General features: G+C 38.2%; 3 protein-coding genes across 6 annotated transcripts; 1 reads left to right on the top strand and 2 right to left on the bottom strand.

Annotated features, from left to right (window-relative positions):
- Nucleotides 1-1,980: 1,980 nt before the first annotated feature.
- On the top strand, nt 1,981-6,153 carry LOC108832941 (metal transporter Nramp1). 3 transcript variants are annotated; one of them, XM_056993640.1, is made up of 11 exons: nt 1,981-2,167; nt 2,793-2,871; nt 2,965-3,005; nt 3,080-3,158; nt 3,234-3,338; nt 3,446-3,543; nt 3,619-3,800; nt 4,898-5,141; nt 5,218-5,454; nt 5,548-5,643; nt 5,730-6,153. In XM_056993640.1, the coding sequence occupies exons 1-11, from the start codon at nt 2,087-2,089 to the stop codon at nt 6,003-6,005; spliced, it is 1,518 nt and encodes a 505-aa protein (XP_056849620.1). In that variant the 5' UTR covers nt 1,981-2,086; the 3' UTR covers nt 6,006-6,153. The 3 variants fall into 3 exon arrangements, with proteins under 3 accessions (XP_056849620.1, XP_056849619.1, XP_056849618.1); XM_056993639.1 differs by having other exon boundaries at nt 3,434-3,543; XM_056993638.1 differs by having other exon boundaries at nt 3,434-3,800.
- On the bottom strand, nt 6,124-8,328 carry LOC108825600 (cinnamoyl-CoA reductase 2). The gene is made up of 4 exons (XM_056993641.1): nt 7,921-8,328; nt 7,642-7,827; nt 7,144-7,496; nt 6,124-6,536 (listed from the first exon to the last, which is right to left on the bottom strand). The coding sequence occupies exons 1-4, from the start codon at nt 8,191-8,193 to the stop codon at nt 6,365-6,367; spliced, it is 984 nt and encodes a 327-aa protein (XP_056849621.1). The 5' UTR covers nt 8,194-8,328; the 3' UTR covers nt 6,124-6,364.
- Nucleotides 8,329-9,370: 1,042 nt separating this feature from the next.
- On the bottom strand, nt 9,371-13,870 carry LOC108828446 (sister chromatid cohesion protein PDS5 homolog D). Of its 2 annotated transcripts, none has more exons than XM_018602146.2 (16): nt 13,581-13,870; nt 13,143-13,346; nt 12,875-13,056; nt 12,662-12,788; nt 12,380-12,577; nt 11,500-12,219; nt 11,312-11,398; nt 11,159-11,232; nt 11,025-11,076; nt 10,845-10,931; nt 10,672-10,770; nt 10,533-10,591; nt 10,397-10,448; nt 10,221-10,307; nt 10,108-10,154; nt 9,371-10,020 (listed from the first exon to the last, which is right to left on the bottom strand). In XM_018602146.2, exons 1-16 carry the CDS (start codon nt 13,686-13,688, stop codon nt 9,585-9,587), a joined length of 2,619 nt encoding a protein of 872 aa, XP_018457648.2. In that variant the 5' UTR covers nt 13,689-13,870; the 3' UTR covers nt 9,371-9,584. The 2 variants fall into 2 exon arrangements, with proteins under 2 accessions (XP_018457648.2, XP_018457650.2); XM_018602148.2 differs by having other exon boundaries at nt 10,108-10,151; nt 13,581-13,869.
- Between the last annotated feature and the right edge of the window lie 218 nt (nt 13,871-14,088).

Below are 14,088 nucleotides of genomic sequence, written 5' to 3'. Positions count from 1 at the left end.
CATCAATTCTTCAGCCTCAGATGTGTCATCCTCCTTCTCTTTGGATTCTGTTGCCTCTTGTAGTTTCAAGAGACGGTCAGGACATGTAGATGCGTAATGTCCTGTTTTGTCGCAACGAAAGCAGGTTATTCTTGACAAGTCTGTTTCACCGTAGCCTCTTCCACCATATCTTCCTCTTCCTCTACCTCTGTTATAGTACCTTCCTCCACGACCTCTTCCACGATATGCTCCATGGGTTTCTTGATTTGAGGAAGAGTGTGAGTCAGAGTTTGCATACATAAGTTTCTGACTCTCTTGTGTCTCATCATCATCTAGCGCAACTCGTTCTTCAAATGTCTTGATACGTCCAACAATCTCTTCGAAGCTTGTAGTCTTCAGATCAAGTACTTGCTCAAGAGAAGCAACGATATGAATGTACTTGCCTCTCGGTAAACTTGAGAGAAATTTCTTCACCATCTTGGTTTCTTCTATCTTCTCACCAAGTGCAGTAGATTTTGAAGAAATTGCTGATATTCTTCCCACAAAATCATCAACCTTCTCATCATCCTTCATTTTTAGTCTGTCAAACTCAGAAACAAGAGTTTGCAAACGCGCCTCACGTACTCTTTCTGCCCCCATATGTCTCGACTTCACTGCCTCCCAAACCTTCTTTGCAGTATCGAGTTCTCCCACCTCCAGTATAAGTGTTTCTGGGATGGATTGGAAGAGTACTGCAATCGCAGTATTATTCTTCACAGCATCGGTAGATTCTCCCTCAATAGCTTCCCAAACATCATGCAGTTTGAGCAACACCTTCATCCGTATTGCCCACACGGTATAGTTAACTGCAGTCAACATAGGACAGCTGAACGTAGAAGGTCCACCCTCCTTTGGTTTCAACACGACCGTAGATAGGTCTCCCATCTTGTCTTTCGCTTAGATCGAGTCCTAGCGCTCTGATACCAAATGTTGAAAAACGATTAGACAAAAACACAAGAACTCAAACCAAACTTCAATAAGAATTACTCTCTTATTAACTCACTTCAAAGCTTTAGAAAATCTGCTCAAAACTAAAGCACCACAACTCACGGTGTATCACAACTCGATGACACCGTATTTATATGAAATCAAAGTCTCAAAGATAACAACAAAGATACTTAGATATCTCCTAAATATCAGGACTTCAATATATCCTAACCATATCTCGGTTGAGCTTATCTTCATTTCAAGTTGATCCAACAGACAGTGTGCTTGTATTTAAATTGAAACACAAGTAAGAAACAGAGCATGAGAATGAGTGAACGAACAGAGTAAAACTGAGTGAGAAAGAGAAGGGCTGGCCGTGAGACTAGAGAGTGGAGAGGTCGGTCAAGCCAAAGAAAATCACAACGCTAGGCCTTTAGCGTTGATCGTCAGGGACATAACTCTACAGCTGCCTTCAAAGCTATTCTCACTGGTTTGAAAGAGTCCAAAGCTAACTGATTTCTCACAAGAAAAGAAAAATCGCTTGCTTCACATATGTTTCATTATTCTCTTTGTCTAGTGATTTGTAGTATTTGAAAAGTTCATCTCTTTCTTTGTCCAAAAAAAAAAAGTTCATCATCTATTTCATTTGTCGGTCTGTAAAAACATTCTCTTTTCAGAAATTGTATCTTTATTTAAAAAAAAAATCTTGTAAACCATGGATCTCTATCTCTTCAAGAATGAGATTCGCCAAAAAAAGATAACTTGTCGTCGTAAAGAGAAAAAGATAAAAAGAGAGAGAGAAAAAAGATTTGTAATATTAAAAATTAATTAAAAATTATTATATAGTTAAGTTTTAGTTATAGTACAACGAAAAAGAGGGGAACGTTGAGTTCTTAGTTTTAGTTAGGGGAAAGTGTGTTGGGAAAGGAAAAAAGTGTGTCAGGAGCGTTGTAAGTGTAAAACTGCGTAAATCTTTCTTAATGAATCCACCATTTTGTTTGTGATTAAAAAAAAGAAAAAATCCACCATAAAATCTCCATAAACCTCGCCTGAAGTTTACCTATATATACATACTTGCCACTTTCTTTTATCAATACTCAAAATCATTCACAAAGAAATTACTAGCTAGCTAGTAAGAGAGATGGCTATGGCAGATGCTTCTGGACCTCAATTCAATTCTACCAACGGCGATGCTCATTCTGATCAGATTATTGTCCCTGAGGTTTGTTACTTTTTCTTGTTGTTTAATCTAATCTCAAGATTTTGCTCAAAAACCCTAGAATAATTTTTTTTGTAACCAAAACCCTAGAATATCATGATGTCGACACTTTATAGATTTGGCTCAAACCCCTTAAACATATGTTTTTGTTTTGTTTTTAACCTTAAGAAAACTCGTTTATTTCTGTCCTCATGTTATTTCATTTGCCTTTTGTAGTAGCTGTTTATTGGGTTCTATGAATGCCTCTGAGTGTTCGGAGAACAATGTTACTTCCAGTGTTATAATTTTTTTAGAAATATATAAGCAAATGACATAATACGTCTGTTTGATCTATAATCACTAAGTTTAAGAGATTTGGCACAAACCCCCGTAACATTTGTTTTCATTTTGTTTTTAATCTTAACAAAACTCACATGTGTATTCGCTTGATTTATAATATTACTTATTAACTGGACTAGTCAAAATCCAATAAATGTCCATAAAATAAAGAAATCGATGTCGTAGTCAATAGAACAGACGTGAAAACATACAGATAAATCTTGATTTTGTGCTTCTTAGATATAAGCAAATGACAGAATACGTTTGTTTTATCAACAATTTTGTTTGATGTCTTTACATATATATGCAGAATAAGAGCTGGAAGAATTTCTTTGCCTACTTAGGACCTGGTTTTCTTGTTGCAATTGCATATATTGATCCTGGAAACTGTAAGATCATATACCAGATTCACTTTCCTATATCATTTTCATTAACTATATTAGATGATTAATGCTTTTTTTTATTCTTCATGTGTTTTGCAGTTGAGACTGATCTACAAGCAGGAGCACAATACAAGTATGAGGTGCATAAACTCTTCCCCTACTCGCCTTATTTTTTTCAGTTAAAAAAAAATATTGATTTCTTTGTAATAAACAGTTACTTTGGATCATATTGGTGGCTTCTTGTGCGGGTTTGGTGATTCAATCTCTGGCTGCCAATCTTGGTGTTGTCACAGGTTATGTTACTTGTGGTTATAAGTTTTTATACATCAACTTTGCTGAGTTAATTTTGGTTATATATATGATCACAGGAAAACATTTAGCTGAGCATTGTAGAGCTGAATACTCCAAAGTTCCAAATTTTTTGCTATGGCTTGTTGCTGAAGTTGCAATAGTCGCTTGTGATATTCCAGAAGGTACCAACTTCCTATACTAAGTGTTACTGTGTTTCTATAATTTCTCTGTTAGTGCTAATTAATTATTGCCATACTTGGTTTACTTTCTTATATAGTAATCGGAACAGCTTTTGCTCTGAACATGCTCTTTAGCATACCTGTATGGATTGGTGTTCTTCTTACAGGCTTAAGTACACTAATGCTTCTCGCACTTCAACGATACGGGGTATTTCCTTTCTTTCATCATTTTCATCTCACGGTTCTATGTATAGTCAAGTCTTATGATGTTTGTCATTCACAGGTAAGAAAGCTGGAGTTCTTGGTTGCATTTCTTGTGTTCACAATGGCTACATGCTTCGTCATTGAGCTACACTACTCAAAGCCAGACGCAGGAGAAGTCCTACATGGTCTCTTTGTTCCACAACTCAAAGGAAATGGTGCAACTGGTCTTGCAATCTCTTTGCTTGGGGCCATGGTTATGCCGTAAGCTCACTCTCTTGTTGGATAAGCTTCAAAGATAGATTAGGAAACAAGTTATTCATAAAAGGAACTTTGAATAACTAAAAAGAAAAAACTTGATTTAGATTTATGTTAAGTTTCTAGATCACATTGTAATAGGTTAAGCTAAGACCCTATATATAGAGTTGGACACGGGATTTAACAATCCCAACAATTGGTATCAGAGCGGTTGACGAAGAGATGCAAAAAGACCAAAATACCCTTTAAGTAAGAACGGGTAGAAAAGGAAAAAGAAGGTCTGTTTGCAGAAACGTCATAAGATCATGGAACCTGTGATGTTGTGGGACAAACACATTCTCAAAGGAACGAGATGCTAAGGAAGATACATTCTTAAAGGAAACCCTGCAGTTGTGGTCCTTAGTTTGAGGAGGAGAATGTGAGATGTCAATCTAAGTCTCACATTGGATATTAGACAAAGAAAAGTCTAATATATAAAGAGAAGTCCAACTCTAATTAGTACGAGGCCTTTTGGGATGGAAACCAAAAGTAAATCCATGCGGGCTTGCAATTAAGGCCCAAAATGGACAATATCATACTAATCGAATAAATAGAGTTGGACACGGGATTTCGCAATTCCAACAATTGGTATCAGAGCGGTTTGACGAAGAGATGCAAAAGACCAAAAATACCCTTTAAGTAAGAACGGGTATAAGAAGAAAAAGAAGGTCTGTTTACAGAAACGTCAGAAGATCATGGAACCTGTGATGTTGTGGGAGAAGCATTCTCAAAGGAAAGCCCTGTGATTAGGAAACACACAAGAGATGAATTGTGGTTCTTAGTTTGAGGGGGAGAATGTGAGATATCAAACAAAGTCCCACATCGGATATTAGACAAAGGAAAATCTAATATGTAAAGAGAAGTCCAACTCTAATTAGTACGAGACCTTTTGGGAAGGAAACCAAAAAATAAATCCATGCGGGTTTTGTCTATTAGGCCCAAAGTGGACAATATCATACTAATCGGATAAATAGAGTTGGACATGGGATTTCACAATCCCAACATCTCTCTCTCTTCACCCATCTTCATTATAAAAATCTTATGCGACTGTGTCTTTTCCACAGGCACAATCTCTTCCTCCACTCTGCTTTGGTTCTCTCCAGAAAAATACCACGTTCAGCTACTGGCATCAAGGAGGCTTGTAGGTTTTACCTGATAGAAAGCGGATTGGCTCTAATGGTGGCCTTTCTCATAAACGTCTCTGTGATATCAGTAAGTGGTGCTGTTTGCAATGCCTCAGACTTAACCAACGAAGACCGAGCTAAATGTGAGAATTTGGACTTAAACAAGGCTTCCTTTCTCCTAAGGGTTAGTTGCTTGCTTCCTACGGGCATTGCTTCTTTCTATAGGGTTTTAGAAACATTAAACCTTTGTTTTGAAACAGAACGTTGTGGGTAAATGGAGCTCAAAGCTATTCGCTATCGCACTTCTTGCTTCAGGGCAGAGCTCAACTATAACCGGAACATATGCTGGACAATACGTGATGCAAGGGTTTCTTGATCTAAAACTCAAGCCATGGCTCAGAAACTCTCTAACAAGATGCTTAGCTATCATCCCAAGTCTAGTCGTTGCTCTCATTGGTGGTTCAGCTGGAGCTGGAAAGTTAATCATCATTGCCTCGGTAACACTCGCATTCCCATCTCTGGAAACAACTTTATATGTATGTGACCTTACCACACCAAATCTAATAATTGATTGAACAAACTATAAACAGATGATCCTGTCCTTTGAGCTGCCGTTTGCACTAGTTCCTCTTCTCAAGTTCACTAGCTGCAAAACTAAGATGGGTTCACACGTAAACCATATGGCAGTATGTAACATTCAAACGCATTTTCACTAAACCAAAGAAAAAAAATATCTCTTAACTTCATATGTTTCTTCTTTTTTTCTAAACAGATTTCAGCTTTGACATGGTTGATTGGTGGTTTAATCATCGGGATAAACATATACTATATAGTAAGCAGTGTCATTAAACTGCTTATTCATAATCACATGAAGCTTGTCCTTGTCATCTTCTGCGGAATTCTTGGGTTTTCGGGCATTGCCATCTACTTAGCTTCCATAGGGTATCTTGTCTTCCGGAAAAACAGAGAAACTAGTCCTCTCCCTGCATCAACCAGTTCGCAAAATGTGGAGACACTTCCAAGACAAGACATTATCGACATGCTTTAACATCCGATGTTGAAGTCGACAAAGACCTCTAGATATTGCTAGTCGACAGGTTCTTAGACCTTAGGAATTTTTTTTTTCTTTCTAGTAGGTTTTGTTTATGTACGGGAGAACGTTAGAATAACACGAGATAATAAAATCATTTCTTCCACAATCATATCATACATCATACATTTGAGTGACATTCTCAATTACAAAAAGAAAAGAGCATTCAGCTACGTATAATAATATATATATATATATATGCTTCAAGATTAAACGAATAACTTAGTCATATTCAAACGTATTACTTTAGAATAAAACTTATTATGTGGGTGTATGATCAGAGATCATGCATGGTGGTATCGTGTTTTAGGAATCTATCATGACGTTGTTTGCGAATCTTGAGGAAGAGGCAGATGACCTTTCTCTTGCAAGCTCTTGACAGATTCGTAGAGAGATTGCTTGATGGGTGTAAACTCCAACCCTAAGCCTTTTATCTTTTGAGTAGTGAACTTGTATGGCTTTGCTCTCGGATTCTTCTCGTCCGAACACCTACAAAAATATTATAAATAAGCACACTATATGTTAATAACATAGCCTGGAAATGGCTTCGTGTATATCACTCTAAAGTAACGTATCAACTATTGAACTGGCCAAAAGAGTCACAAGTCATGAAACTAGTGACCAAACTATTGATGTAGGTGAAGAAAGAACATAACAGTTTACACTCTACTTCTTTTGTCAAATGGAGTTAGACCAGTAACAAGACTATTTTAGTATAAATCCAACGAAAATAAAAACACATAAACACGTGTACACATAGGATTTTGCAAGATCTCAACGTAAGCAGTAGGTGAAACATGATGTGAACCTTGTGATGTGAGAGTTAGTACATACCAATTTTGATAGATGGGACAAATAGTAACACACTTCAACACCAACTACCACTCATGTCCCTTTTATCCTAACTAAAAATATTTTATTGATTTGTTGAAAAAAGCTAATCTGGATTAGATTGCTTCAAATCAAGAATCAAAAATCAAACTCGAATAGTTTGTAAATCCAAGGTTGTATTGATTAGACTGACAAGATCGTGTTGACTTTGATACAGTTTTGACTTTTGACTAAGTGTATAAAAGAAACAAACGTTTTGACTTACTTGGTGGGAAGCGGATACTCCGGGAAGAATTTAGCAAGAATCTCAACAACCTCACCGCGGTGAAGCGCAGTCTCGGCGAGGATGTAACGGCCAGAGGCAGAGGGTGATTCATAGACCATAACATGGCCTAGTGCAACATCACGGACGTCCACGTAGACCTGAGTAAGGTTAGCATAGGTCTTGGCTGAGCCGGTGAGATACTTGAGGATATGGACTAGGCTAGCGTTGACCGCCGACTGGAGCGGTGGTCCAAGAACTAGAACCGGGTTTAGCACCACCAAGTCCACACCTTTAGCCTTCGCAGTCTCCCATGCTGATTGTTCCGCCACCATCTTCCCATAGCAATACCAATTCTACAAGGCAACAAAAGAGTAGGTTAGATTTAGAGATTAGGTTTCAGGGCTTAACACGTGACCTTATTACAGCCACATGGTTACATATATTTCGGTCGGTGGGTTTGAATAAAACTCCATGCCAAAAATATATAGACAAAGATACCTTTGTGTTTTTGCAGAAATCAAGATCACTCCAACAATCTTCGTTGACTATGGTTTGAGGGTCACGGTTAGGGTTCATGTAAACAGCACCAATGGATGACGTGAACACCACACGCTTCACCTTGGCTTTAGCCGCTGCGTCGATCACGAACTTGGCTCCGTTCACCGCCGGCTCCAACATCGTCTCCTATTTACATTAATTAATAATTAAGAATACTAAAACAAAGAAAAAAGAGTTATATGGATCAACTGAATTTTAAGGAAAAAAATAGTTACTAACGGGATCATCGGTCATCGGGGAAGCGGTATGGAAAACACCATCGCAGCCATCTATTGTGGCACATAGAGCTTCGTAGTCGAGAAGATCTGCACTGTGAAGAGTGAGTCTTTCCTTGGCTCCATCAAGCTCTCTGAGGTGGTTGTTCTTGGGATCAGCTGGGTTGCGCACGGTTCCTCTAACGGTGTAGCCTCTCTCCAAGAGTAACTTAACGATCCAAGAAGCAATGTAGCCACCGGCTCCAGTGACGCAAACGAGTTTCCCGTCGGCAGGCATTTTTTTCTGTTGGGTAATAAGGTTTAAGGGGCTTTAAGAGAGAGAGAGAATGTTATAAGTTATGATGTGTCGTTTGGAGGAAGCATTGTGGTTTGTATTTATAGAGACTACAAAATAAGTCACCGTTTCATAAGTTACCACTTGGCTATATTCCACCTAACCAATGGTAAAGAGTTGGTGAATGAAGAAGGAACTATCGGGAATCATATTTGATTTGATTTATTTAAGGACACTAGAGAGTGGAATAGTTTCAAAGTTTGTAGGTGATGAGTGTAAATGCATTCCCATAAAAGGTCAAACAAAATCGTCAACCAAAGGTGTTGTGAATCTTACTTTTACATGCCAAGTGGAAATCCTTATTTGTTTGTCTTTTAAATTTTACGAAATTGCCATATATATTTGAAAACAGCAAAAGAAAATTGTCAAATATATATTTTAAAACAACAGAAGAAAGTTGCCAATTACTCCAACTATTAAGATTTTTTTTTAGCAGCATTCACTAAAGTTTATATAATCCATGTACATGGAATTCTAGAAGACCTTGATAATAAGTTAGTAAATGTACATACGTTCTTTAAAATCGTATATACAAATCTATGAGCAATGCCTTGTCTTTTTTTAAAAAAAAAATCGTTTCTTCTTGGTGTATCATTATCCATTATCTTGGCTTAAACTTATAATCTTATATGCCCTAATTAAGAAAACAAGTGGTGGTGAGAGGTTGAGAATATTGACATTGACTATATTGTACATGAATTAATGTTAACTTAAAAGACCGGGACCCAACCTGTTTACTAATAGGAAAGTTCCGCTGAGCTCAACTCCGTTTTATCAACTAATTAACCAATTAATTTGATGTACTTCGTGAAAAACATTTACTATATCTCTTTATTATCAATAAAAGTAAATACCATTCTTGACCATTAGATTTATATGCTTTTTGATAACAACTATTTTAAAGAAAGGAATACTGCCCAACTTTATAAGCCATCTTTGACAAAATGAATATTTGTACAAGATGAGTGGTCTTATTCAAACCGTGTCCTGACCCAAGATGGTTGAATGTGAATATGAACGCACAGAAAATTTCCGAGTGGTTTCTCAATCATTTCAGAATTGAATCTCTCACGTGGAAAATAACCTTATAAACGAGTGACAAAAACGTGGCTCTTTAAACTAGTAAAAACAACGATTATGCTTTTCCTAAAATACAATGTCACAAACTCTCAGAGACACAACACAAACCAAGTGACGTTAATACCTCTCAAACTGGTTCAGTATAACAATCTAAGTAACAAGGATAAATAAAGGAAGTAGAGAGTGTAAAGCAAATGGTTTTTGTTCACGGATGCAATGCAAGTTGCATTATGCAACCAAGTATAAACTCCAGTTCAAGACCCTCTCTCTTCATCAGAGTCTTTCTCAATCTCAGACTGGCTTGTGCTTTTCGGCACTTTATTATCAGCCTCTTCTCCCTCTTCTGCTTCGTCCTCCAGATCATCCGTTTCTCTCCACTTTGGCTCTTCTTCCGACTCTGAGCCATCTCTGTCACTCTCAACCTCTGGATTTTGAAACTGTTTCTCGTCTTCCTTAGCTTCTGTCTCGGTCACTTTCAGGTTCTCTTCACTTTCTTGCATCTCACTATTATAATACTCATCTTCGCTTTCCTCATCCACATCCCGACTCACTTCCTCCTCTTCTCTTCTGCCAGTTTCAGCAGCACTCAACTCTTTCAACGATTTGAGATTCTTCCCTTCCCTTGCCTTTTTGCCAGAATCCTTCTTTGATGATGATTCCACGTTTTTGCTTTTCTTGACTTTCTGCATTCTGCACAATCATAAAACAACAGAAAACCATAACTTTACACACAGATCACAATAATGAGAAGCTGACACATGATCCGTGTTTACTCACATGTCAAATAAAGGAACGGACTCTGGCAGATCAATCTCCATATCCTGCTGATAGATTTTGTGGGACATCATTAAGCATTATGACTGCACATTCACAAGAAACAAACAAAGTACCTCACTAGCAGAAGAGGGATCCTCAAGTAGCTCCCAGCGTTCTTTAACGAGATTAAGCTGTTCTGATTCTCCATCAGTATATACTACCTGCAGCCAAATATGCGGAACAAACATTCCATGATTCTGCTGACAGGACCAACATAATTGAGCAGCAGATATCAGAGATGGTATCTCACCGTATGCTTATTCTTATGACTAGAATAAGACTCCACAACGCCTTCATAAAAACTGCCACAGTGAAAGACAATCAAAGATAAAGCTACACATGGAAACAAGAACCATTCAACAACTTTCATATGGTGATGCACTTACGTCTTGTCGAGCGGCCACCAGATATTAACTCTCTTCCCGACCAAATCCTCGCCAGAGCCCTGAAATGAAGAGTTATTTAACAGATATGCGACAACCAAAGGCTGATATCGGGACATAAAGGCGACAGAGCTTATTATACCACTTCTTTTTTTGTTGTCCGACTAATCACTTGATGGCTCTTTGAATTTTCTTCAGATTCTTCTGCCAACGGTCTAGCTGCAACTTGAGATTTCTTCTTCTGCAAAAGTCGGTCGATACATGCGATTCAACACAGTTTTTTTATGATATCATTAACTAAAGAAGCCACAGTACCTCACTGGCAGAAGGGAGATCCTCAAGTAACTCCCAGCGTTCTTTAACGAGATAAAGCTCTTCTGAGTCTCCATTAGTATATGCTACCTGCAACAAATGTGTGGGGGAAACCAAATATTCCATAATTCTGGTAGTAGGAGAGACATAATTGAGTAGCAGATATCAGAGATAGTATCTCACCCCATGCGTCTTCTTGCGACTACAATAAGAATCTATGACGCCTTCATAAAAACTGCACATCGATAGACCGTCGTCAACGAAGATTAAGGTACACTCAGAAACAAAGACATTCAACTTTCATATGATCTACTTACGTCTTGTCGAGCGGCCACCAGACTTTAACTCTCTTACCCACCAAATCCTCACCAAAGCCATTCTTATCAGACTCCTAAAAAAGAGGAGATATCAGTTTGTAACAGATATGTGACAATAAAAGGCTAATAATGGAGACAGAAGGCTTATTATACCACTTCTTTTCTCCTCTTTGGTTGGCTCTTTGAAGTTTCTTCAGATTCTTCTGCCAATGGTTTAGAAGCAACTTGAGAAACCTTCTTCTGCAAAGGTCGGTCAAAATATGAAAGGCTACATAAATTCTTGTGATATCATTAATTAAAAGAAGAGAAATATATGATCATCTCGTCTAGTCGTCTTCTACCTTGTCCTTTGATGATTGTGGAACAGGAGGAGTATCCCAAGATGCACCTTCCAAATTCTTTTTCTTAGCAGCTGTGCGAGCTGATGATCGTTTTCCGCTGGAGTTCACAATTGCCTTCTTTTTCCCGCCATTCTGGGACTTTGTCCTCTTGCTTGATTCTCCTATCTTTCTGTCATCTTCTGGTATTTCATAGCTCTCCTGGTTTGGTTCTTTCTCAACAGGCTCTTCATCCCGGAAGCATGATGCCAACTTCTTCAGTTTCGGTGAAGAAGGAGAATCTAAATCATGATCAATGTCCTCCATCTTAACCCTGCTTCGTTTAACCGAACCCGTCAGAGCCCTACTAGTCGTGGCTGGGGAAGATTCTTTAGCCGGAGGTGTTCTCTTTGCAGCCAGCTTTTCAAGTGATGATTCTCCTCCTCCTGATCCTTTTCTCTGAAGCTTTTTGTTTGATGAACATGTCTTGAAATAATCTCTTTTCCCTGAAAGCCAAGGAATGTCATAACCTTCCTCAGGATTCATCAATGAATTGGGTTTCCTTCCTCTCTTCCCTGTAACTCCTAACTCTGTTTCTGCATCTCTACTCTCAGACCACACCACTTGCTTTCCATTTCTTGATTTTTCATTCTCACTGATTCGTGGCGTTCCATCTCTCGCAGGTTTCTTCAAACCACTTTTAGAACGAGTCTCCTTGCGAGAATGCCCCAAAACCAGTTTGTCCTAGATCAAGCGTATTTTGGTTAAATAAAGATGCTGAAACTCTACAATGAACGAGCTCACCAAATACAATACCTTCAACGAATCACTTGGGGCTACTTATCTCCCTATTTCAACTCAAACAAGCATCAAAAGATAGAGCTCAGGGTAACAACAAGAATACCTCATTTTCTTTGGTGTCAACAACATTGTGGACCTTAGGAGTTTCGAAAACAGTCTGGCATATGGTCGTAACTACTGGTGAATACGTATCCAAGCTGGCCCCTGTAGACTTCAAAGCTTCCATGATGTAGGGTTTAAGTTTACGGGCACATCTACTAAGAACCTTCTCCACAAGACTCCAAGCCATTGGTGAAACATTCTAAAAAAATGAGACAAAATCAAAACCTAAAAGTTTGTTTACTGGTAAGAGAGAATTAAACTTGTAAACAGGAAGAAACCTCACCTGATTATCCTTTTTGACACTAGCTAATAGAGTAGTGAGCATATCCGTGGACACTTCTTCGGTTTCATCTAATAGTGTGATCATTATCATTTCCATTGACGAAAACACCACCCGTGGATGATCAGATCTAATAGATGAAAAAAAGAACCCAAATTCTGAAGAGTTTTTTTTTTTAGAAAAATAGGTTTTTTTGTATTATATCTAATAACCTACCTAATGATTTTCAAGAAGATGTGAAACATTTGAAGAATGAGGTCATGGCACTCCAAGTCCAACAAGACCAAGCATGATTTGACCTTTGATACATTATCAAGAACAGACTCGGCTTTCTGATAGCTGCGAGAGGATGCATCAGCTAGTTTCTCAAAAGCTTCTATCGTCAACCTGAAGATTTCCTGTTGATATTACACAAAGAAGAGCAAAATTTGAAGAGAGAGAGAGCATAAAAGAGAGAGTTGTTACTGTGAGTTTGATTTGGTACCTTCATTTGATCATCAGTGTAAGGGGCTTCAGGGGCGGTAATCCTGACGATTTCGGTTAAGCAGGAGACAAGAGAAACCCTAACATGAGAATCAGTGTGGCTTAAGAGGTCACTTGAAACCAAAGCATTCTTGGAGGGGATTAGAGCATTCTGCATTGACAAGGGTTGATCTTGCTCCACCTTTCTAAGCAGACACTCAGTTTCCTATACAGACATGGAGGAATTAGAGATCCAACAAAAAAACCTTTTCGCCAGCCGAATCAACAAGTTCGATATACTTGCAGATGAATTCACTAGAAAAGGAGCAAGCTTTTCACTAAAATCATTCAATCACGATTTCCTTAGCGGCAAGAAAGAGAAACCCTAATCGGCATTTTCGAAGAATCTAAACCTAACAAAGACAAGAATTTGATGGAGGAATCAAAAGAGAAGACGTACATCGAGAAGAGTAAGAAGCTCGTCGGTTGAAGAAGGAGGGCTGAGAAGTCTGTTTCCAGCATCGATGAGTGCTTCTGCAAGATGGTTCAATCCAACAATACAAGCCATTCTTCTTCTTCCTTCCCCCCAGAAAAGAAATTCTCTAACTTCCAAACCCTAGAAAACGAAACAGAACATCAGACTGTCTTAACCCGAAAACACTGTTATCGACCAAACGCTTGGGATCCTGTTATAATGAGAGAGAGAGAGAGAGAGAGAGAGAGAGAGAGCTTTCGGGGGGTAAAAGGTTGTGACTTGTGAGGTTAAGCGGTGTGTGCTAAACAATTTATATACCACACCACTAACTCTCTAATTACAAAACTATAAAGGCAATGAGGTATCCATTCATTTTCTTTTTTAACAAAAACAAAAAAAAAAATTTACTGAACATTTAGATTGTGTTGAATCACAGAATTTGTTACTATAATTGCTGAAAACGGAGAAATAATCTAATTTAAAAAATGAAGGA

This window comes from Raphanus sativus, chromosome 9, assembly GCF_000801105.2.
Source record: "Raphanus sativus cultivar WK10039 chromosome 9, ASM80110v3, whole genome shotgun sequence".
In the NCBI taxonomy this organism is placed as follows: Eukaryota; Viridiplantae; Streptophyta; class Magnoliopsida; order Brassicales; family Brassicaceae; genus Raphanus; species Raphanus sativus.
The sequence above is the reverse complement of the archived record's forward strand: the minus strand, read 5'-3'. Positions and strand labels throughout refer to the sequence as shown.

Excerpts from the sequence above, each read along its gene's own strand:
- LOC108832941 (XM_056993638.1), top strand. The coding sequence starts at position 2,087 with ATGGCTATGGCAGATGCTTCTGGACCTCAATTCAATTCTACCAACGGC. Across the intron at positions 3,006-3,079 it reads GAGCACAATACAAGTATGAG|TTACTTTGGATCATATTGGT; the intron begins GTGCATAAACTC and ends TGTAATAAACAG. Across the intron at positions 5,644-5,729 it reads CACACGTAAACCATATGGCA|ATTTCAGCTTTGACATGGTT; the intron begins GTATGTAACATT and ends TTTTCTAAACAG.
- LOC108825600 (XM_056993641.1), bottom strand. The coding sequence starts at position 8,193 with ATGCCTGCCGACGGGAAACTCGTTTGCGTCACTGGAGCCGGTGGCTAC. Across the intron at positions 7,828-7,920 it reads CCCCGATGACCGATGATCCC|GAGACGATGTTGGAGCCGGC; the intron begins GTTAGTAACTAT and ends TAATGTAAATAG. Across the intron at positions 7,497-7,641 it reads ATTTCTGCAAAAACACAAAG|AATTGGTATTGCTATGGGAA; the intron begins GTATCTTTGTCT and ends GTTGCCTTGTAG.
- LOC108828446 (XM_018602146.2), bottom strand. The coding sequence starts at position 13,688 with ATGGCTTGTATTGTTGGATTGAACCATCTTGCAGAAGCACTCATCGAT. Across the intron at positions 10,771-10,844 it reads ATCTCCCTTCTGCCAGTGAG|AAGAAGAAATCTCAAGTTGC; the intron begins GTACTGTGGCTT and ends CGACTTTTGCAG. Across the intron at positions 10,021-10,107 it reads TCCGTTCCTTTATTTGACAT|AATGCAGAAAGTCAAGAAAA; the intron begins GTGAGTAAACAC and ends ATGATTGTGCAG.